The sequence below is a fragment of the Pseudonaja textilis genome, chromosome 3 (assembly GCF_049901715.1).
Source record: "Pseudonaja textilis isolate UNSWEBS1 chromosome 3, rPseTex1.2, whole genome shotgun sequence".
Taxonomy (NCBI): domain Eukaryota; kingdom Metazoa; phylum Chordata; class Lepidosauria; order Squamata; family Elapidae; genus Pseudonaja; species Pseudonaja textilis.
The window spans coordinates 55,557,044-55,581,904 of record NC_141992.1 but is presented as its reverse complement, the minus strand read 5'-3'; the positions used below and the strand labels follow the sequence as shown (position 1 = coordinate 55,581,904).

Sequence of the window (24,861 nt, the reverse complement as noted above, 5' to 3'; positions counted from 1 at the left end):
CTAAGTATACACTATCAGACTATCATACACTAATCTATAATTTCTGAAAATATATAGTTCATGAATTTAGAAAACAGCTCCACAATTAAACGGCTGGAAAGTTTGTGTATTTACACTTTCTCTATTTTGTAAACAAAGTCTGTTAAATACATGTCCTTTCATTCTGATTAGGTTGTAAGCTCTTCTCAAGTCCAGTTTATTTTCCTGTACTTTGAGAAAGTAAGCAAAAAGAGGAAACTCTGTTGCATGTCTTGAAAAGTTTTTAAATTATCCTTTTCAGAGGAAATTATTTTTTTTATACTAACAGGAGAACAATTTTTTTAAAAAAAATCTCTATTTTGTGTGTGTGTATGCGCGCACACACACCAGGAAAGGAATCATCAAAAGTTAATTGAACTAAAAAATCCAGAGTAAGCAGGCAAGCAGATAAAGGGCTTGATTCTCTGCTTGATCAGACAAGGCATAAAATATCTACATGGCAATGTTGAGAAAGATTAGTTAGAAACACTCTGAAAGAAATGGATCATCAACTTTTTGTGTGTGCCTGAATTTCAAAGGTATTATAAGTCTAATTAATAAAACAGAAATAGAAAATCTATTACTTACTGAGAAAAAAGCTAGGAATGCCATGTATCAGAACTTAAGGTTATAGAAACATAATATCTGGTACCTATGAAATGACTTATGTCTGTTAATGTAAAAGGCCAAATTGTAATTCACATCAAAGCCATGAAAAGATGATCCCCCATATCCAACAAGATTAAGGGGAATGATTGACGGTACAATGTCTTGAGAAAAGGAGAAATCATAAACCATTTTAGAGATAAAGTTATGTTAAATCACAGCATGATTTTGTCATAATATCAAATCAGATTAAATGGGTCAACCTGCAAGATACAAATCCTGTTCTTCACAGTGAAGTCACTGTCATAAAGAATGCTATTTTTATTTTCTTGAATGATTGAAAAATAGCTAGTTTTTTAAAAAAAGAAGTTCCACTAAGGAGCCATCTTATAAAAAGGAGGAGGGGAAAGTACATAAAAAGAACATAAATATATTAGTTGTTATGTGTGAAAAAAAACAAACCATAAACAGACTCATGAAAGGCAGAAATATTAAACTCTTTTAAGGAGAAAGCCTATAATTTTAGATGCTTCAAAAATTGAATAATACAATAGAATGTTGGTTAGAGCAGAAAAAAATCCATTTGTGGAGATCTTTTGTGGCAAAACATAAAGGCTGTATATTTGGTCATACAACATTAGACAGTAGGAGGTTTCCAAGTGACTTGCTGGATTATAAAATGGAATTGAACAAATACAGATTCACCATATTGTTAATCAACAGATAAAATATGATTGAGGTCTTAAGTGAAAATGAATATAGAAGGGAATACAACATAATTTGTCTTCACACAAATGATGGAAATTTGGAGACCCAAACTATTGTGGTTATAGATAACTATAATGCCACAAAACAGCTATCTGCAGGATTCCTCAAAGCCAGAATAGGCAGTGGAGAAATGAGGGCTCAGCATTCAATCAGGAAGAACATCACAACTGTTCCTGTGGTGAGCAATGCCACAATTGACTAAATTAATCACTGTTGGTTTTGATGCCAACAAATCTTCAAATTCTGTTTTCTTGGTTAACTGAAGTACTATCCTTTAGGACATTGTCAATATGAAGATATACGGTATGTCCCACTATTGAAAAGACAATTAAATGATTGTGAATTAATCCTCATGTATTTGGCTTATTTCTCAACTAGTGAATTCTATATAAGATATCATCCATCCGATTGTTAAGAGGCCTGTATCACTGAATGGCAAATCTTTGGTAGGGGCTGATCTTCATTGACAAGGCCAGAGAAGTGCAGCCATGCATGCCTCCTAAGGGAAAAAACTCCAGCTATATTACTTTATGCACAGTCTGCAACATGGCAGGATGTATTGATTTGTGGCTTGAATAAATGGCAAGGTTCTGCATAAAATACCTAAACCAAAAGATTCTTGTCCTCAAGTAAACGTTCAAAAACCATAGCCATCTTCTCCCACAGAAAAATACTAATAGTGAGCCACAGATGCATGGTGAGCTAAAAAGGAAAATTCCATCTTTCCTTATTCACTAGTGTAGAAGGCATTTTAAGTCAGCCTATTTTCTGAAGAATCAACTATAACAGAAGTCGGGATAGAGTAGTTAAAATATATATTGTTATTCAGCCCTGGACATATTTAGAAAATGTTCTGGATGCGTCAAAATACTTACAGAAGCTGACATCACAATGCTGGATCAGGTAATGATGACAGTTCTGGTATACAGAGGTTAAGTCTGGATATGAAATACAATATTCTGGATCTTTATGCATAATTGGCCATGAAGTATCAGAAGTGACTGATAAATTAGTGTAAGTAGAAGCTACTAACTAGATTAAGGAAATGAGTGTATAGTCACTGAAACAACTATAGAGGGAAATGAAAGCAGAAATTCCTGTCATAACAAGAGATGGCTAGAAATTTAAGTCAAAGCTAATTCCAAAGAAATCCACTGCAGTGCCATAGGTAAGGACCACTTAGATATAAAGACGTATCTAGGAAAACTATCAGTCCCACACTGAAAACACAACTACTATTCAGGTAATGGTCATTTAGCAAAGCAGGAAGAAAGCAGTTGGCAAGAAAGCAGTTGGCAACAAAACTTCTAAGAGAGAGATCATCAACTATGAATGTCATATTGTTCCTACCAATATGAAAAAAATATGGATTAATAACAAAGAGAACAGCATCATTTGTTACGATGAGGAATGCAGCATAGGAAGGAATCCCCATCTTGATGTCAAACCACTAGGGCATAAAAATAAATTGCACCAATCAAGTGACTAAGTCTGGGTAAAATACTGAGACCAAGAGCCAATATGTGGTTGGTTCTCAGGAGAAATTCTTGCAAATCTTTTCAGATAAGGTAAGACCAAAATGCTGCTGAGGCTGAGATGCTTTTAAAATCAAACAGTGCCATAAAGGTAGCAATGTTAATAAAAAAGGGAACTGACTGTCCTGCAACTAATGACTGTAGCAGAATGGTTAATGTTTCATCTGGCCAGTACAAAAAATACAGGACTTGATGATGCCATGCGGTGTGCATAAGACTGGTACATAAAACTGGTTCACTAGTGGCAATGACTAAAATGGGACACACCCAGACAATCTTCACTATATCAGCTCTTGATCTTTTCAGTAGGAGAGGAAAAAGAGGAATTAGTTGTAGCAAATTGGCAGGACTCCAGACATATGCTAGTTAAAGATCAATGCCCCTTCACACATACTAGGATAGTCAGGAACCACATATTCCTTGGCACATGTCACCAGAGAAATTTTCTAGAATCTGTAAAGATGCTTCAAATTTATGTTGCAAAAGTGAACAAATAAAATGAGACACTTTATCATCTTTGAAGGACATGTAAAAACGCTAGAAAATTTTGGATTCAAATACATACACTGTTTCAGAGGATTTGAAACATTAATATATAGTTGAGATCTGGGTTTTTTCTTTTGGAATTGATGGACTAATAGTTTAGATAGTATTTTATTATTTTATGTTGTTCTTTTTTTTAATTTGCATCAGTTTTTCTCTTTTTAATTGTAACTTTTAATAAAATTACTGTTATAAAATAATCTAGCAACCTTTCTTCCCAAGGATTTAACTGTCAATGGGAGAAAGATAACTCATATACCTATGAATTTGCTCAAATTAGGCCATCTTTCTTGACCTATGAAAGATTTTTGATGCTCCTGTTGGAATGGTTGCCATTGGAAAAAGCAGGCAAAGCTAAAAAAAAAAAATCCCTTTATCCTTTGAACTGAACCATTCTACTTTGTTTCTCTAAGAAGAACATTTTTTTAGAAAACTTATGATCTCAAGTAATCATAAAATATGTATATACTGAAAACTGAAAATCCTTGATATTGTTTTCCTCATAGTTACAACATATTCTATAGCAGGGGTGCCAAACTCGTGATGACACATTGTCAGCAAGTGACGTATCGCAACGTTTTTCCTTTTCCCTAAACAGGGGTGGGCATGGCCAGCGTGTGACACATCTGGCCTGCGGGCCATGAGTTTGACATCCCTTCTCTATAGTCTAACATGGACAATGGATCCCAACTGCTTTACAGAATATGCATAAAAAAATACAGAAGCATGCACCAGAAATTTAGAGTCCCCCCCTGCTTTTCTCTGAATTCTTCTATGAAAAAAGAACTAATTCAATCTTTCCCTGCCACAGCGCCATGCCCTGTCACACACAATGCTATGGCAAACTACCATTTCCCTGTTGAAAAGCAGAGCAACAGATTTGTCCAAGTGCCAGTGAGACATCATATTTCTATCTCTCCTTTAAATTATCCCTCTGCTGGGTAAAGGCACTCTCTGCTGAGACTATAAACCCTAAGAGGATCAGCTTGAGCATTACACCTGGGGCAAGCTAAATAAAAAAAAGGTCACCAGTGCTTTTTAAACATGGACAAAAAAGCAGTAAAATGTGTTGGGGGAAAAAAATCTGGCATTAAATCATGATTTTTTGCCTGGCACACCTCATTAAAAATGGCCTTTTGGAAAGTAAAATTATCATTGTAAGTGATAAGATCTTTAAGAAAATAATTCACGGCTTCTTCACCCTTTAATATGATAGCCGCCATCGGCTAATTTTTTTCTTAATGGCAAGGAGGCTATCAATCTTGTCCAAGGCATGCTTTCATCTTTGCTTCTCTCCCCTACCAACTTTCCAAATAACCATAGTCTCTATTGCTTATAGAAGCAACTGTCTTTTCTTTTCTGCTTCTGCACTAATGGTTTCCAGTTCGATGAATCCCCCTCCGAATCATAAGCTAAGCATAAATGCTCAGTTACAACATTACACGACAAATTGAAATTATTTGTTCTGCAAAGTTGGTAATTAAATATTGGAACAAGATTGCCCAGAAAGATAGTAGGTTCTCAATCCTCTATATTCTTAAACTGCAGCTTTAGTCAATCATAAATGAAGCATCCATAATCACCTGACAAAGTTTTCCTATACATGACTATTTAGAAAAAAATCCAGGACTGCTTTCTAGATATTTCTAAAACCCTGATTCTATTGGCTGGATGTTTTAGCTCAGCAACATTGAGAGGATTACGCATTCTCTAGACTTGCAACATAAAGTAATATTTAGGGCAACATTTTTATAAACAACAAAATATGCTCAGGCGACACTGGTTTATTTCTATGAAAAGACTGCAGTGGGTTTTATTTAATTATGAATAAATATTCACAATGAAGATTCTTTTAAGCAATGAGTTTTAAAATGTAGGAATCTGTACAAAACCTAAAACAATATTATAAATTGATCAACTTTGCTTTAATTTGAACTTCATAACCTGTTTCTTTTTAGTACATGATTTTTTCCTACTATAGGATAGAAGCTTGAAACTTAAATTCCATAACTCTGTCTTTCCAATAAGAAACTAGAGATGGGCTTATTTAATTAGGAATGAAAATTGAATCCAGACCAATAGCACCTCTACATAAGGTTGGAGTGTCATCAGTTCAATGTATCCCCATATACTCTGATATATAACAGCCAACAGATGAGCAGACACAAAGCTTGAATTGCACACTACAGGCAGAATTTCCAATTTCAATTGAATCAGAAAAGTTTCTACCAATCCATTAATAGAGAGACTGCAATAAACCAATCAATACTTGATAAAGAAGAAATAGTACAGTTCTGACTACAACTATGGGACAACCCAAAGAAATACAACTTGGATAAAAGACGGAAATAAAAATAAAAAAGAAGCTGAAATGAAATGACTTGTAATAACAGCTTTTATTGTATAGTAAAGGACAAGGAAAATCAGGAAATGGTTAACATCATGTGAAGATGATTTTGGGTTGAAACATCTGACTGGTTTACACTCACTCATTGCCAAGCAGTTTAACAATTACTGCAAGAAGATGAAATTGAAGATTGGTTAACATCTAGCAAAACCTTGATTGTTGTTCAGTTGCTAAATCGTGTCTGACTCTGCGACCCCACAGATTATAGCATGCCAGTCTCCCTTGTCCTCCACTGTCTCCCAAGTTTGCTCAAATTCATATTCATTGCATCAATGACATTATCTAATCATCTTTTAATTACCCAAAACAATAAGGAAGCTTCAATCCAAAAAGAAATCACTTTGGCGTAAAAATAAATCTGGTCACATTGGCAACTTCAAAAGCTGATACAAAAATTTGTGCCACAAGATAAAAACTGAATGCACCAATTATCACATTAAACAAGAAGAAAACCTTCTACACACCAATTCCACCCACGCTTTCTACAATTTTGTAAACAACAAACTAAAAGACTCAAGGTCCATCCCACCCCTGAAAGGACCTAATGATAAAGACTGCAACAACGTCACTATTAAAGCCAACCTCTTTAACACTTTCTTTGGCTCAGTATTTGTAAACAGCAATGGATCATGCCCAGTATTTCCTGTTCGAACCACAGACAACTACAATGATCTAATACATATCGATTTTACAGAAGACATTGTTGAAAAAGCACTGCGCAATCTAAAACCATTTCTATCTATTGGACCAGATGGAATATGTGCCTACTTCTTAAAAAAGCTATCCACTGCCATAGCCAAACTCTAAGCATAATCTTTGAAAAATCTTTCAGGACCAGCTCCTTGCCAAAACTATGGTCACAAGCCACGGTCATCCCCATCTTCAAAAAGGGAGACCCCAGCCTAGTTGAAAATTACAGACCAATCTCTTGATGCTGAGTCACCTGTAAAGTCATGGAATCAATTATTAACCATCATCCTCCACTTAGAAATAAACAACCTACTCTCTAATAAACAATTTGTTTTTAGGAAAAAACTATCATGTAATCTGCAACTCTTACACTGCAAAAACATATGGACTACACAACTCGATCAGGGCAAAGCAATAGACGCAATCTGCATAGATTTCTGTAAGGCCTTTGATTCAGTGGTACACGACAAACTACTCCTAAAACTAAAATCTTACGGTATCTCTGGACACCTGCCTAACTGGATAGAAGCATTCCTGTCAAACAGACAACAAATGGTCAAAATTGGGAGCGTCCTATCAAATTCTGTACCTGTCAATAGTGGTGTCCCCCAAGGCAGTGTTCTAGGACCAACTCTTCATATTCTACATAAATAACCTCTGTGATCATATCAAGAGCAACTGCGTTCTCTTCTCTTCCATGCTGCATCGAGAGCCCAGGATGGGTTGACTCCTTCCTATAACGTCATTTAGCTGAGTCTGTACTAAGATATAAAAGCCAGCCCCTGGAAGAGACCCCAGCTTTTGACTCAGCTCCTTTCAGTCAGTAGCTGTGTCTCTGAAAGCTTCTGTTAGATAACCCTCACCAGCGATCTTCAATACCGTTTTTCCTCATTTCAAGCAGCTCCCAGGATCTGGGCAGCTGCTCTTCCAGGAGAGCAGGGCTTTCTCTCTCTCTCCTGCAACATTGGGAGCAGTGTTGCCAGAGTGCTGTTCAGGCAAGTTGGGCCGCGTCTGTAGACCTCCCCCACGCCTGCGGTTTGAGCAGTCGTAAAAAGCGATCGGAAAACCGATACCAGCATCAGCCAGCTGATCGTGTGGCCAGCGGCTGCCCTTTCCTTTGCTGACTTCACTTGGGGCTCTTTATAGCCTAAGGAGAGATTCTTCGATCTTGGAGCCTGTTCCCATAGTCAGCGGCCACCTTGGATTGAAGCCTTCCACCATGAGGTGAGCAGCCATTTTGTAAGCCTGGGGTCCAATTATACCCTAAGGGACTTAATACAAAAAATTTACAAACAGTTTCTTTCCATTGTAAGAGCCTTTATTCTTCAAATGGAGTAAGATAAGGGTCAGGCAGAGTCCCCCCCACCCCAGTGGAACAGTCTCTTAAGCCCAATAAGAGAAAAAGTCATAGGCAACGCACTCAATTAGTCCAGAGGGAGGAGGCTGCTAAAATGAAAGCTAAGGCTCTAGGCCCTAAGAAGGCAACTCAGGCTGAGTTGAGGGCAGAAAAGTGCAGACATGCAGCCCTAGAGAGGCAGTTCAACAGAACTATTCAACAAAAGGGAGTGCAACAACAGCATGTTTCAGGTGATACCTGTGGGCCCCAGCCAAGCCCTCCCAGGGGAGAAGAAGTTATCTATGAGCTTTTCCATCCTCCATCCTGGTCTCCTGAGGCCTTTGCAGTACAATATGATCCTCAGGATCTAAGCAGATCTGGGCCTTATTTCCAACAGGTTTCTGGGCCCTATGCTCCTCCCCCTCCCTCCAGGCCTCGAACCTCTTCTCAATCTAGGCCTGAAGCCACTTTCACTCCCACAGCAGCGGGCCTTTGGCCTTCTGCCTCTACCTTTGAGCATAGACTAGGGGATATCCAAGATGTCTCTTTGGCCATTAGGCAGGGATTGGCTGAAGGCTTCAAGCAAATCCTTCAACCTCTGGAAAGGGTTCAGGCCCTTCTCCCTTCTCAATCTATAAGTTCCTTGCCTCATCACCCTGATTTACACAGGCCCCAGGACCTCAGGGTCCATTCTTCTCTACCAGAATGGGAGGAGGTTGATGAGGAGGGAAGGGCTTCACCATCTGAACACAGTTACTCCTCTCGTTCAGAACGTGAAGAGGGTGAGACCTTTGACCAAAATCTTTCAGAGGAAGAGGAGCCCAGAGCAGACATCCTCTGCATTGGTCTTCAATCCTTCTCTCTTCAGGCCATTACTCAGCAAGGCCTTGGTCACTACCAAGCTGTCGCCAGAGGAAGTGGCTCCCAAGCCACCAGGAATTCCCTCTAGCCAGGGAGACTCACTCTTCTCCAAGCCTGTAGTGCATGCAGGGGTTTTGCCTTCTCCCGCTTTGTTCCTGGACATGGTCAAGGAACAGTGCGCTTCCCCTTCGGCAGGTCCTCACCCATCTTCTCTGGATAAGTGTTTCTATAACGTCAGTGCAGCCCTGGACAATACCCTGGCAGTGGCTTCTGTTGACATCCCGGTTCTGGCCTCGTTCTCATCTCCTGACACTCTCACGTGGGCATCCATACGGTGGCTGCACCAATGCCAGATTAGATTGTCTACATCTGACCTTCGGTCTCACCAAAGCCTTAATAAGATTATCGCAGCGGCGGAATTCACTGCAGATGCCACTCTCAATTCCGCCAAATTTGCATCTAGGGCCATGGCATCTTCAGTAGCAGCAAGAAGACTGTTATGGCTCAGAAATTGGCAGGTGGAGTCACACCATAAATAGAAGCTGGCTTCAGTTCCATTCGCGGGCGATAAGCTTTTTGGCAATGCTCTGGAACCTTATCTCATCGAAACCAGAGATAAACGTAAAATTCTCTCTTCCTCTGGGAAGAGAGCCGACTATCACCCAGCTCCTTATACTGGTAAACAGCCCTTTGGGGAGGGTGGGGGTCGTTCCTGCTGTCACTCTAAGTAATCCCTCGTTCTCCCCACCCATCGGAGGTCGCCTAGCCTTCTTTGCCCCAAACGGGAGAAGTCACGGCGGATGCCTGCGTGCTCAGCACTATTAGGTCAGGATTACAATTGGACTTCCTACTGCCACCCCCCAAAAAAATTTTATCTGTCCTGTCTCTCGGGACATTTCAAGGCAAGACCTCATGAATCAGGCCATTCAACTACTTCTTGAAATCCGAGCTATTCAAATCTGTTCCCCCTCTCAATGGGGACATGGGCTTACTCTCGCCTTTTCATCATTCCCAAAGCCTCGGGGGTGGGGGGGTAGCAAACCATCCTGGATCTAAATTTCTCAACCAATTTGTAAAATACAGGCAATTTAAAATGCAGACTCTGCATTCTAGAGCGTTCGGGAGGGCGATCTCCTCTCTTCCATTGATCTCATGAGGCTTCCTCCACATCCCCATTAGCCTCATCATTGCCAGTTTCTCCGTTTCTGTTATCAGAATACCCATTACCAGTATCAAGCACTTCCCTTTGGCCTCTCATTGGCTTCAAGGGTCTTTACGAAGGTTCTGGAAGCATTGATGGCATCTCTGCTTTCTGTCCCAGTGAGGATCCAATGCTACTTGGACAACATTTTGATTCTGTCCTCCTCCATCCATGCAGCCCATCGGGATCTGCAAATTACCATGTCATATCTCCAGAGCCATGGATTTTTTCATTCCCGTCCAGTCCAATGCTTCCCTACCAACGGGCAGGGAATGATTTTAGAAAAGTGTAAGAGAAAGAAGACCAACTTGAAGGTAGGGTAGATTGATTTGAAGAATGCATTCAACTGCCTGCCACATGATTGGATAATCAAATTCCTAGAAATAATAGGAGTCTGTAGAACATCAGAAACTCTATGCAAAGATCAATGGCACAGTGGAAGACAGGGCTGTTGATCAATGGTGATTGAGAGAGGTTAATATGTATATAAAAAAGGAATCTTTCAAGGAGATTCACTATCACCACCATGATTGTTTGCTATTGGACTGCTTCCCTTGTCAACCAAACTGCCACTGAAAATATCTGCCAGGCTATTCTGTATCTCCATTACATCAATGATCTGAAACTGTATGGAAAAACACTATCTGAAATAGAATCACTGCTCAACACTGCATAAAGCAGCCAAGATATTGAAACTGAGTTTGAACTGGACAAATGTGCCACTCTTACCATCAACAGGAGAAAATACAGAAAACTGAAGGAATCAAGATGCCCTGTGGAAATAACATCAAGAGTCTGGATGAAGATCACCTGGTCATCCTTGAAGCTGACAGCATCAATCACACTGAAGTCAAGGAGAAGGTTAGAAGTAAATATATCACGAGAGTGAAAATCTAAAGTCAAAATGCAGTGGAGGAAATACCATCAAGGCAATTAACTCCTTGGCTATGGCAGTGATTAGATACATAGCTGGAATAGTGGTCTGAACTCAAGCAGAACTAATCACTCCTTTGCACTCATTTGGGACAAAACAATTAATGTATTTTTTTCTCTGTTTGAATTGACCTGCAGCCAATTTTTCCTTTCAAGCAGCTCTCTTTAAATACTTTAATAAGAAATCTAGTAGTCTTTCAGGTGGCACTTTGTGAAGCACAGATCTGGCATTATGTAGAAATAAAAATCAGATAACTGGCTTCTCCTACAGCTCAAATCAAAAAGGGATGGAGAGCATTGTCCAGTGATGGAGCAGGGTGGGATCAGAGGGGCCATTAATAGCCAATAGGATCCCTGACAAAATCATCATTAAGGTAGTGAATGAGACGTCATAGATTGTTTGTACTACAAAACCTGTGTCAGAAGAAATTAAGACACTGCTTTTTATAAGACCAGAACAGCTCAAATGTTTGGCTGCCATCCCAGTAGACTGAGGACAAGGCAGCGACTGGATCATGAGGACATGTCCTCTAAAAATGGTCTGTGGATCATTTCTGATCTAAGGATGTCTGGACATGAGCTTTAAAAGCATTGGAAGGACATGGCAGGAAAAAGAAAAGATGCAATGCACAACTGTATTGTCATTAAGTGCAAATGAGCCTGTGGTCATTTCTAGTGGAAAATCATATGGGTCCCTCCTCATTTCTGAAGCAATCTGAGGTTATTTCCTTACTTTTCCTCTTCCTCTCCCCTCCAGTCTTTTCATATCACTTCTTCCCACTTTTCTTTTTTCTTTTTTACTTACAGATCCAGTCCCATCATCACACCGCAAAAGGCCTCACCATTGCAATGCATGTTCACTGCCACTCTCCCATCCTAATTGCCTCCTCCCCTCTCTAAGAGGCAGGTCAGGAGTCAGGAGTGGCAAACAGTGAGCTGGCAGCAGTGACACTTTGCTTCCTTTCAAGGCCACCCATTTGAAACTATTAAGTGTTGGGCTCCTGCTTTTTGATAGCCCTGAAAACACAGGCAGTTTATTTCTTTTAAACAATCAATCACAGCTTCTGTCAGCACAACAAATACCCTAACCCTGCTTTTTGTATCTCGCTCTGGCCTTTTCCTTCTCTCTGCGGTAAGTGTTTCCTGCCTGATGCGTTGGACTTTAACTCTGCCATCTAAATAGGTACTTATCACTTAACATGGAGGTGATGGCTTGACATGTTTTCTGTCTCCTACCCTCCCCTGCATAGTGGGGAAGCAGTCAAAGTGTTGTTAATAGCTGTTATCACTTGAGAACTGTAACCCCAATGCAATGAATGATAGCAGCCTCTGTTGTGCTTTATCATACAGCCAGAAGTATCAGTTCCAAGTTGTGAACATAAACATTTTTATTTTCGGGCACTTTTTCAAGTTCAGGTAAACTTGGACTCCCACTGGCCCCTTTTGAGTATCCAAACCTGACTTTAAGAAGGCTTAAAAGTATTTAATGCAGCAATGTGTGATGAAAGAACATTCTGATAACTTGACCCTTTGTGTTACACCTGAGACAAGTGCACTAGAGTCTATGCTGCAAAGGGAACTGAGAAGAAGACTTATTCCAGTTTGCTTGGATGAAGGATACTTTCATTTTTTACCCTTTTGTAACATCATAATCACATCAAACCACTTCAAATCTACATCAATCTGCATCATAGCATTGGTCAATTTAACTCAGAAGTGGCAAGCTATGGCCCCCTTAGGACTTGTGGACTTCAACTCCTAGAATTCCTGAGCCTGTATGGTTCATTCAGGAATTCTGGGAGTTGAAGTCCACAAATCATAAAAGGTCCATCATTCCCCACTCCTGATTTAACTTAATAGTATCTACACTGATTGGCATTAGCTAATTCTCAGACTTGCATGGAACTTGAGCTTTTTAAAAATATAAATCTACTGTAAGATTTAGGCAATGTTCCTAAAACTTAAAGCATTTCAATAAATTTCTGACTGTTTGGAGAGAAGTCATGCTTGAACTTGATTTCAGATTATAGCACCTTTATTATCTATCTCACAGTTCACAAGCTTGAATTATGAACTATGTTCGAACTAATGTTAAGTAATCAGAGCCAGATAGTTTTTATTTGTCCTGTAAAATTAAACAAAGATGGAAAAATAGAAAGACATTTTGACCTTAAATTTATTTGCCTGGAAGTAAATTCACTTATTTCAATAAAATTTACTTTCAACAAACAATATTTAGGAATACTTAGTAAATACCTAGTAAATCAGATTCTTAGCTTATTTCTATAGAACCAATATTCTTACTATCTTCTCTGGCATGAATACTAGCCCTAACTACTGACATATTTCACAAACAATAGATGGTTCTTTGGTTTTTTTTCCTTTTCCTTACAGCCACAACGAGCAGATTTAATTATTCATCTTTTAATTGTCTTTTACTTTTAAATAGGAAGCCCTGAGGTATTTTGTAATTTCCCCAAGGTCATCATAGAAATACCTAGCAATGCTGTTTCTAACATCTATACACTCAAAGGACCGTGATACTATATTATATCTTTCCCAACTCAAACTCTAGAGAGAAATTTCAGAAAAGAGCACATTGTCTATAGTAAAATATCTGGAGACAATTTCATCAAATACTTTCTCCTGTGAGATTTTTAATAACTGGGCACAGACAATAATGTATTAGACAAAAATGGTCTAATAAGCTATGAAGGAGCTGTGGGAAAAGAAATTTAAAACTGACTGGACATCTAGATTTAGTGATCAAGTACTCATTAGCTCATATATTTGGAAAGCAAAACAAAGTATTTGCAAATAGAAATTGTAAATAAGGGGGTATAAAAATACTCCATCCACTTTGCAAAGTTGCATTATAGCATGTTTGTTTTTGAGCATTCTGAAAATTATGCATTAGTGTATTTATGCATCTGCACAATGCCCATATTAGGGGAGGATGGTTCTAACATCTTGTCACGAGTGACAGTTCTTTATGGATAATAATGCAGCAAATTAAAGCTGTACATTAGGAATAGGGAATCTGCAGCTTTCCAGACGCTGAGGAGCAACAATTCCCAGGACAATCAGCCAGCATAGTCATTGTAAGTTTGGTCTTGTTTTAACTATACTTTTTTGTATCTACAAGCCAGCTCATTATCGAAATACTAATAACAATTTTTGACCAAATGGCTGAAAAAAACCCAAAAGATCCTTCTAAATATTCTTTCAGGACAGAGGATGCACAGAAGAAGAGAATATATGTGGTCCCAGCAGATGTGTAATTTTGGTTACATAGGACCTTTCAACTATTCTGCTTTAATCCCCTCCTTCAAAACAAATTAGATTCTTTGTTGTTTGAAGCTTCTAAGATTCATCCCTGCTAGGAGAAAAGGATTTTTATTGGTTATCTAGTAACTGTCACAAATATTTACCTCCAAACAGTTAATATGCTGATTTAATTCTTTTTCAGGCTTGGTATTTGAAGAGATATCACAAGCCAGCAATGAGCATAAACAGAAAGTATGAGACAAGCTTTTTCTCATGCTGTTCTTTTGTTTTCTACATTTTAAAATCTCAAACGCAAGTCTGAAGATTCCTGATTTGTAACTGAAACTTTTTCTTGCATTCTGCATTTTCATGGTTGCGTTTGCTATTACTAATAATCATGGATTTTAATCTGCTAGAGCAGTGCTAAAACATTATAATAAAGAACATAATACACATAACACTAGAAGCTTATGATAAAACGTGACACCATGACTCTCAATTGCACGAAGCACACTTTTGCAAGAAAATATGGTCAGCATCCTAACACTGTAACTCGATATAGTTTAACCCTGAACTAACTGTAACACCATCTCACGCTGGTGATCCAACATGATCCAATATATGAATAGTTGGTAACACAACAGGCAGGGCTGCTGGCATCATCAGTTTTCCAAACATTCAAAATGAAGGTACAGTGTTTAGAGGTTAATACCAATTATATTAGAACTATTCTAGAATAATCATTCTGCCCATTTTCTAAATATCCTCACTATGCACCAAGATACTATCCTGAGGAATCTGTATGCATAAAGACAGTGATGGCTTTAACAAGCATCTTATGCCCAACTATTGTTGTAGAGTTAGGCACACAGGGAGGGAGGGAGGGAGGGAGGGAGGGAGGTTCTGTGTACCATAGAGAAAAGCAGAAAAAAGATGAAAGGAGAAATTAGATCAGATAAACAATGTAACGTTTGTAGAAACAGAAAAGATAATGGAAATTAACAAAAGATTACCAGATTTAGCTCACTTACCTTGGGAGTTCCTGGGGCCATGACATCCTTCAGTAAAGCATTCTTACTATCAAAATAGAAAAAGAAGAGAACATAAATAAATGTAGGGTAACCTCTTCCCAAAGGAGGATTTCAAAGTCCTTCTTGCTTATTTGTAAAACACTCTCCATAAAATTCATATCCGTCAGAGTAAACTTCTGGAAGCTAAAAGATCACAACGGCACTACACTCCTACCATATTACTTCCTTTTTGTATTAAAGGTAGTCCTCAACTTACGATCACAATTGAACCCAAAATTACTGTTGCTCAGTGAAACAATTATGTGAGTTTTGCCCTATTTTATGATCTTTCTTGTCACAGTTGTTAAGTGAATCACTGCAGTTGGTAAATTAGTAACACAGTTATTAAGTGAATCTGACTTCCCGATTGACTAAGCTTGTTCAGAAGGTCCCTGACATGATCCCGGGACATACATACATATACATACACACACACACACACACATACACACACACATTATATACATTATATACAACTTACACAAACTCAATGTAAACCACTTCAAACTTGATTGCAGAAAGTATGACTTCAGCAACAGAGTGGTCAATGCCTGGAATGCACTATCTGACTCTGTTGTTACATCCTCTAACCCCCCACTCCTTTAATCTTAAACTATCCACTATTGACCTCACCCCATTCCTAAGAGGTCTGTAAGGGGCGTGCATAAGTGCACCATCGTGCCTACCATCCCTGTCCTATTGTCCCCATTTATTTGTACCTATTTCCTGTATTCTTACTCATGTTTATACTTATACCTATTATCTTGTAAGTGATTGACAAATCAAATAAATAAATAAATAAAATTATAAATATGAATCAATTTCCAAGCATCTGAATTTTGATCACATGACCTGGGTATACTGCAATGGTCGTCAATATGAAAAATGGTCACATGTCACTCTTTTCAGTGTTTAACTTTGAACAGTCACTAACAGAATTGTTGTAAGTCAGGGACTACCTATAATTAAATGTCCATTTCATTTTTCCTCCTCAAAACTCTGGGTAGCATAGTTGCTATTTCTAATCTTATATAATATAACCTTCATAAAAAACTGAGGAAAGAGATTTATTAACATAGAAGTTGAGTAGGGATTGACATTGAAATTTCTATTATCCAAGGTGAAACCTCAGCCACCAAACTACAGAAAGTTTCTACAGCATTTCAGTTTTGTATTACACAGGACATTGATCTGGGGAGCAGCTCTTGAGGTAATGTCCAAAAACGTCTGTTAGCATAAAATGTCAGTTAGCATATAGATTAATGAAAAACAGCATGCTCTGGCTGCATGTTTATTCAGGCAATGCTTAAATTAAATGGGTACTATAGTATGCCTTCCAGTTTAGCTAGGCCTGAGACAAAGCAAAGAGAAAAAATAAAGGCATTCTTTATTTGGTTGCCTCTTCAGACTGCTATGAGAACAGAAACCTGGATGAAATCAATGTTCAACACAGTATGTGAGAGACTGTATTTCTAGGTTATAGATATTCTAGTAAAGCATCAACATACTGTATATTGTATGTTTATGATTACTATGGTTGGTTGCATTGTCAGCCAGCCTGGATTTGGCATTTTTATCCACCTATCAAGTCTTTCCCAAGGATCTGGGATAGGCAGATGTTGGTGTTTGACGGTGTTAAAGGTATCACCGCAGGGTGTAAGCTGTTCCAAGTAAAGCTGCTTTTTGCAATTGACAGATGATGATTTTGTCCATACTGATGGTATCCAAATGGTGTTCCAGTTGTTTTGGAATTGCACCCAAGGCACCTATTACTATTATTATTAATCCTGCTTTTAGTTTGTACTATACAACCCACGGTAGCTTATGCTCCTTCTTCCTATCTTCCTCCTAACATCCCTGTGAAGTCAGATTGGCTGAAAGAACAAGACCGGCCCAAATTCTGGATTTCATAGTTATTGGGAAGATTAGAATTCAAGGCTTCCTATGCTACTGTGGCTCTCATTTAGTGCATTTCTATAAAAATTATAGAAACTTGCTATTCTGTGGGCAGTAAACAAAATGTTACTTCCCGTGACTACTGATGCTGGAGTACAGATACTACTAAAAAGCTATAGTATTCTTTCTCCCGTTTGAGCCAATCTTGTTTCCACATAATTGCCATACACATTAACAAATGGTACCTTCCATGGGCTGGGTTATTCATATGAACTGCCCTGTTACCCTGTAGTTGGCCATCAGTGCTTTCCACTCAGAAACAATTTGATGTTCAGCTAAATTTCTAAATCTAAGTAAATTACATTTCTCAGGAGTTCTAGGCATTCACAAAACACTTGGGCCAGTTCATAATACAGCTTTTGAATAGAATAGATATACAATCTTAGTCTCAGGAACGACAAACACAGACACCCTTCAGGGCTGAGTCTGAAGAAAAGATGACACAGGGTGGATGAGTAGAAAATAACTAAAATTAGATAGGCTTCTCTGCAAACTATAGGAATTCCTTCTCTATTTGGTTGGCTGATTTGTTAATTTCACTCCATTTCTATTTAATGGCTGAAAGGAGGCTCACACCATGGTGATCCTCCCACTTTCTCCCTTCCTTCCCCGGAGCAAGATGCTTCACATTTAATAATGCCTTTCAACCTCACTCGAGACAGGTTAAATTTGAAACAATTACACATCAAAGGCGATGGGGCGGGGAGACCCCACACTGTAATTTTTTTGGTTATTAAAGTAATTTCTCTCATGTAAATTCTCTCACTAACATGCCACAAACAGCATTAGGAAATAAATGATTTCCCCATGATTCGATTTACCAATACAAAGCACCTGCAACAGGCAAAACTAGGGCTCTGATATATGTTACTGAGGCTGATGCTTTGCACTGCATGACTCCCACAGCTGGAGATCCCCCTCTGTTTCTTGGGGAGGGTGGGTGATGGATGGATGGGGGTGGTGTTTAGGGGAGTAGAAGGAGATGGTGGAGAGAAAGAATTGTACTTAATAATAAAATTTGTATGCAAGTCAGCATCCTAAGCTAGGGATGACTGATCGGCAGCCAGAAAGTATTAAAAAGCCCTGCTAAACAGATGCTGACAATAGAACAAGACATATCAAATCAAATCTATTCCAGAAGCATTAATACACACATACGCATGCACACACTTTTCTTCCCAATCACAGCTATATGGGAGACATCAATAAATTTTTATGAGACTTTCAGAAGATCAACATGCTACTGGATGTGACAAAAAAGCAATGTGGCTGTCATGTTCGCTTTGTTGGGGACACTTTAGCCCCAGATGTCGAACTGTGGCAGCAGTGAGTAGAAATTGAATTTGGCTGGCTTTAATCTGCCTTTCGTTGGCAGATGGCTAGATGCTGTAAAATGAAGCAAAGAGGGTTGTTTGGGAAGGGTTGTCTCCTAGAGGTTGTTTCCCTCTATGTAGCACTTGCCTTTACGTAGAAGCTGGGGACTTTTTTGTGACAATCTCAGCATTCCTTAAAATGGAAGTCCAAAGTCATTCTTATATTACAAAGAGACCCAGTCAACTACTCTTACCAATAACGAAATATGGGTGTAGAGGTGTGTGTACGTTAGGGATAAAGGGCATTAACAGTGCGAATAGCAAATTATTTTAGGCAGCATAAAATATGATATATAAAATTCAATCAAGTTTTATTTTCTTAAAAGTAGTGGCATTTTAATCTGCTAAGAATATTTGAGCAGAGAGTAGGTAAAATGAATGCAAATACTATCTGTCAAAATAATTTTACTAACAGTAATCCAAGTTATTAACTTTGAGTATAATATTTTGATCCTTGGATATGTCTTCAAATAAAGACAGGAACTATGAGGTCAAACCACAGATTATTCAATCTCCTATTCTCCTAACAGTAATTTATATTGCTTGCTTTCATATAAGAACATAAAATCTAATATACACATTTCTTTCAACTCACGCTTTTCTTCTTGAATCTAAAACTGAGGTCAAAAATTAAGGTTTTAATTACATAATCTCTGTATTCCTTGACAAATATATTACGGTGATTTTCTTTTACATTTCCTTTATGCAGAGATCATTAGAGTTACTCGCTGAAAAGCAAGGGGTGGAGAGACCCTTCTTATAAACAGTGCTGGAAAATTAAAAATGGTAAAGAAAATCATGACCTTTAAAGTTCAAACACCTTTCAGTACCTTAAAAAATTTTTTTTGCTCCAGGCCCTTCCAAAGAACACAATCTTTGGAGACCTCAGAATTCTCTTTAATCACTAAGCAAGTCAGCAGTGGCCTGAAATCATCACACATTTACATAGTAATAACCTCAGACAACACTCCCAACTTTATTTCATAGCCAGCATATTGCCACACAGTGAGAGATCCTTGTGGTTTAAATTATAACCCATACATAGGAAATTAGTTGCTAGCTATGATCTTCACAGGTTTCTCTGACATTTCTAATTAAGATGATTTACATAGAATTATCCTTTGAAAGCAAAAAAAATTGTGTTTTGCTAGCTAATAAAATATAATTACTTCACACCCCTACCTACCTACACACCCACCCACCCTTTTCAAGTTATAGTTAGTTTTAATCTGTTTGGGGAATTATTTATGCAATTCATTATGATAACACAGTTTACTTGCTCCTTTTATATGGAAGCAAATTATAAGAAAAGAGTGATCAGGTAGAAGAGAGTCTACCTTCTAAGAGATGAGGAATTTGATAGGCAGGATATCTGTTATTGAGACTTTGTATCTTGGCTAAGATGAATTTAGTTTTCATAATGACGCATTTATTAAGGAAAATAACATGCACATATCTATGTACAAACATTTGGAAGTATTTGATAGTATGTCCATATGCTAAGAAATTAACTATTTTATTGTTTATAATCTATATATATAAAAGTGAAATACCACTGATACATCATCACAAAATCTCCAGAACCGTAAAGCCTACAAACTTGAAATTAGGTACTATGTTCCTCTTGGCTTCTAGGTGCTCACTAAGAAACGATTTTTCAAAATGACCATCAGGGCATTAGTATTTCATATATTATTATAAACACACTCTGATGCTAAGGAGTTCTACTCCCCCTCCCCACCTGAAAAGAAATCTGTTCCAAATGCAAAACACAAGCAGAAGAGTTTCAGTTTCAGAGCAGCAACTAGCTTTTAGTACAGAACAGTTGAGCTAAGCCATGCCCAGGCTCCTTGCTGTCTCCTTCCTCACACAGAAAATACTGCCTCAGTTTCCAAACAGCCCTCAACTCTATCACACATTGACAGGACTTTAGCCAGATGAATACCAATGGATGTTGGTAGGCAGAGGCACTATTTTTTCCTCTTATTTTCCTCCCCAAAAACTAAGCCCAATCACATAGTTTCGTAGCGAAGCACAGGTATAGAGCTAGTCTGTAGTATCAGCTTTCTAAAACCTCTAGGCTGGAAAGAATAATATAAAGAAGCAAGTTGATAAACAACTAATCAAATTCATTGGAAAAAATCACTCCTTCAGAAATATTTCCATTTTGTGTTACTGTAGCTGTTTTGTAAAATCACATCTGCACTTCCAAATTTCCTCGTCAAAAACAAAATACATTTTCCAGTCTGTCCATATTGTTTGGGATGACAGCTTAACAAATCATCTGTAATTTGTCACCCTCTTTGCTGATAAAATTACAGCATTCAGCAATACCTTTCAGATTGTACATATTGTAAGTACTTTGAAAAAAAGTTTAACATTCAATAATTACACAAAGATCTCTGGATGGTCTAAAAATACAATAAATAAGAAATAAACCTACTTTCTGCTTACAAAAAGTCTCAGATAAGAGACAGGAAAATTACCGTTTTAAAAATCTTAGAATGCTCTTAACACCACCAGTCATTTAAACATCTATTCTGGTTTAAGGCTCTTCAGAATATGTCCCACAGACATAATAAGCATGCACATCTACCCTGAGATGGCTTCACATATCATTGTCAACCAGTTTTGGCTTAGCTTGTGCAAATTAAGCAAACTGTGGTTAGTTCAAATAAGATGTTAAGTAAACCATAGCTCTGTGGGATGTGTGAACTCAGTTTCTTAATACTGGGAAAACTTCGCTGAATAATCTCTAAAACATCTCTTACGCATCTTGTTAACAAGATCCATGGAGCATTTCTTAGATCCAACTGACATGAAAGTAGTAACTGGAAAGCACTCATCATTCAGCAATCATCTCATCCAGCATTTTAATATCAGTTTGAAATTAACCCTCTTGGTAACTATTTTTTGGAACAACATATTGCCTTTCTATACAGAAGAGTAAAAAAAAAAACAACCCACAAACAGCTGTGAAAAAATTATCTAAAAGTAGTTTTGATCCAAGATGATTTCATGGGAAGACAGAATGGTGAGGAAGGTTTTTGTGAATGTGTGCACACACCAGTGGGGGGATTCAATATTTTTTACTACCGGTTCTGTGGGTGTGGCAGGAGAAGGATACTGTAAATCTCCATTCCCACCCCACTCCAGGGGAAGGTTACTGCAAAATCCCATCCCATCCCCTCCCCACCCCACCCACTTTCCAGCTCCGTTCTCCTGTGCAGGGCAACAAAAGAAGGCCCAGCCGATCAGTTGGGACTCGGGAGGAAGAGAATAGAAGGGGGTGGGGACCAGTCAGAGGTAGTATCTGCCGGTTCTCAGAACTACTCAAAATATTTGCTACAGGTTCTCCAGAGCTGGTCAGAACCTGCTGAATACCACCTCTGGCACACACAGAGACATGTGGTCTAAATTTGACTGGGAAATATATGATAAAAAAGTCAAACCGAGCAAATACTACAGCTCTGTGAAAGTCCTGCATGCTTTACAGTTTACGTAAACCGTAAACTGTAAAGCGTGCAGGACTTTTTCACACAGCTGTATGTTGAAAGGTTAATTTTTAGATTTAGCCATTTCTCTTTGTTAGATCCCATTAGTCCCCCTCAAAAAATCTTAAAACAATTTGAACGTAACAGTGTATCAGTCATTTTGGTTAATAGCTTGGTATATGGATTTCCCAAGATTTTCTTAAACCTAGTGTTTGTGTTGCTTTGATATAAGCTTTTATTTGAAAGAACAAGTTTATGAATGCAAATACTTAATATGATGCAATCAGATTTTTATTTGAAACAAGGCACATAATATTTATTCATATACCAAGTCAGAACAGTAGTCTATCTCAGTGCTTTTAACAGCAACAGATTTCTAAAAGTTCAAATTGGATTTTTCTTCCCTAGTTCTCTAAAGTTGCAGAGTAAATACTCTAGCAATGAGCTACAATCTGTTCCTATTAAGTTTAGGTGCATACACTTTATCTTTTAAATAGTTGCCTGAAAAAAATACTCTAAGGCAACAGCAATAGTATGAACAATGAAATGCTTTCTTTGAGCTACATTTGGATCTATATCCTTCGCATATTCAGTTCCAACTGAGCACCAAAATATATAACTGTTTATTTGAGAGCTTAATGATGGAAAGTATATCATTGCAAAACTAAAAGCCCATTTTTGCTTCTACCTTATCATGAGACAGTATTACCATATGTGCTATTCAGCTTATATACAGGGGGAAAGGGTGTTTTGTTGGAAGGGAACAAGCCACTATTTGCTCCTTTGAACTATGGAACACCCATACTTCAAAAAACTAATGTTTATAAATTCACAAAAAACTAACCTACAGCAGCAGAGAATTAGATTTGAATTTACTGTGAGCTAAAAATAAATTTTGGAAAATTAAAAAAAAAAAAGCAGTTCAGTACTCAGTGACTGAGGAATCTAGGCATCTCTTCAAATGAGATCAGGAGCAGGAATTACCGTTCCTGCTGAAACAAATTAACTTCAATACAGGCAAATGACTTGGCCACAGTGTAAATGGCAATCCCTTGCCTTTATTAAAACCCTAACAAAGAGCTTGCAAATCAGGATAACATGCATTTTATATTGCTAAACAGCTTAAAAATACTTTCTTTATGAACTAAGGATAAGCAGAGTTTTTCTGTCTGCAGCAGCTTCGGGACAGAACTGTTTGTAGCAATTATTCACATTAAGATCACCTCAGTGCTGAAATACATTTTTTGCCTCTCCTTGTACAGTAGACCAAACACTCTGTGAGCTGGACTCTTTCATTTTCAGGAAACGAAAAGATGAGAAAATAAAAATATGATGCCAGCCAACTAAAGATAAGATAGTAGTCAGAAGGAAGATTAATGTGGAGATGTATCTTAATCCCCAGCTCTGCCTTTAATGGCTCATAAGAATTCATATAAATATCCTTAAAGGAATTTTTTTAAAAGTCACAAACATTTTCCTAGCCATTCAGGTGCCCAAACTATCCTCCTGCCTATGCTTAAACGCACTTGCCTCTTCAGCAGCGTATTTGGCCTCACCTTTATTAGCTAATTAGTCCAATCATATTGTGTGCTTTTCATCAGCCAAATAGCACACGATCACTGGCATGTTTAAAATTAAAGCCTTGATTAACCTTTTTATATATAGAGGAAACAGAAGCCAGGTGAGTTGTCAGATTCATTTAGCATCATAAGCAAGAATGGTGTAGAGTTTGAACTTATGTGATCTGAGGCCTAGTTCATGCTCTATCACATTTAGAGCCTCAGCCAGAAAATGTGATCTAGCTTTATAGCTTTAGCTGATCTAGCTTTATGTATATGTATTTGTGTATATATAATGCACATACATACATGTATGTGTGTATGTGTATTTGTATGTGTATATATATAGAGAGAGAGAACAAGGAAAATATGCTGTTGTGCAAAGATGTCCCTCATACAAACACATACACTACCGACAGTGATCACTACACCTGTTATTCTGTTGACAACACTGGTATATTCATCCTTCTGTATCTGCCCACTGTTCTATTTAGTCTTTTATATGCTATCCTCCTAACTTCACACTGTCCACAAATTTGATAATTGTATTTTCTAATTATATTTTCTAATCTTCATCCAAGTATTTTTTTTAAAATGTTGATGAGCATAAGATGTAATAAGGAGCCCTATGGTATGCCATTTGATAGTTTTTCCCCAGCATGATGTAGAGCCATTGCCTGCAATTTTTAACCTGCTTTGTATCCATCTAATAGTAGTACTGTCCAGCCTATATTTAAACTTCTTATTTTCTTTTCTGCAATCCCCATCCTTCTGAATACTTTGAAGTCAAGGTACACTGGATCCATAACATTCCTAAACCAAGCTCTATCAAAAAAGATCCGGTTATTTTGGCATGACTTATTCTTGCTAAACCTATGTTGACTCATGTCAAAACAAAACATTTCCCCCTAAATACAAACTGACTGCTTAATAATCTGTTTGAGTTTTGCCTCGGCATCAAACTGATCGGCCTGTAATGATTTTGTTTCTCTTTCTTAAAGACAGAAACAAGATTTGCCCTTCTCTAATTGAGAGAATTCTTGGCCCTCTCTTATATGACAACCTTTCAGAAACATGAAAGATCCTATTATATTCCCCACTTTGTTCACCTCTTCTCAAGTCTAAACACATCCACTTTCTTCAGTTTCTCTTAGTTTTTAGTCTTTTGATAATCCTAGTTGCCCTTCCTTAAACTTGATCTAGTGTTTCTGATCTTTCATAAAATATTGTGCATTTTAACAGAA

At 37.9% G+C, this 24,861-nt stretch overlaps 1 protein-coding gene across 3 annotated transcripts in view; it reads right to left on the bottom strand.

Moving 5' to 3' along the window:
• Positions 1-24,861, bottom strand: part of RNF220 (ring finger protein 220) — a 293,502-nt gene that overhangs the window by 77,099 nt on the left and 191,542 nt on the right. For all 3 annotated transcript variants that reach the window (XM_026707184.2, XM_087929798.1, XM_087929799.1), the window contains exon 4: positions 15,197-15,242. In XM_026707184.2, the coding sequence (XP_026562969.1) occupies positions 15,197-15,242 (46 nt within the window). The remainder of the gene's footprint in view (positions 1-15,196; positions 15,243-24,861) is intronic.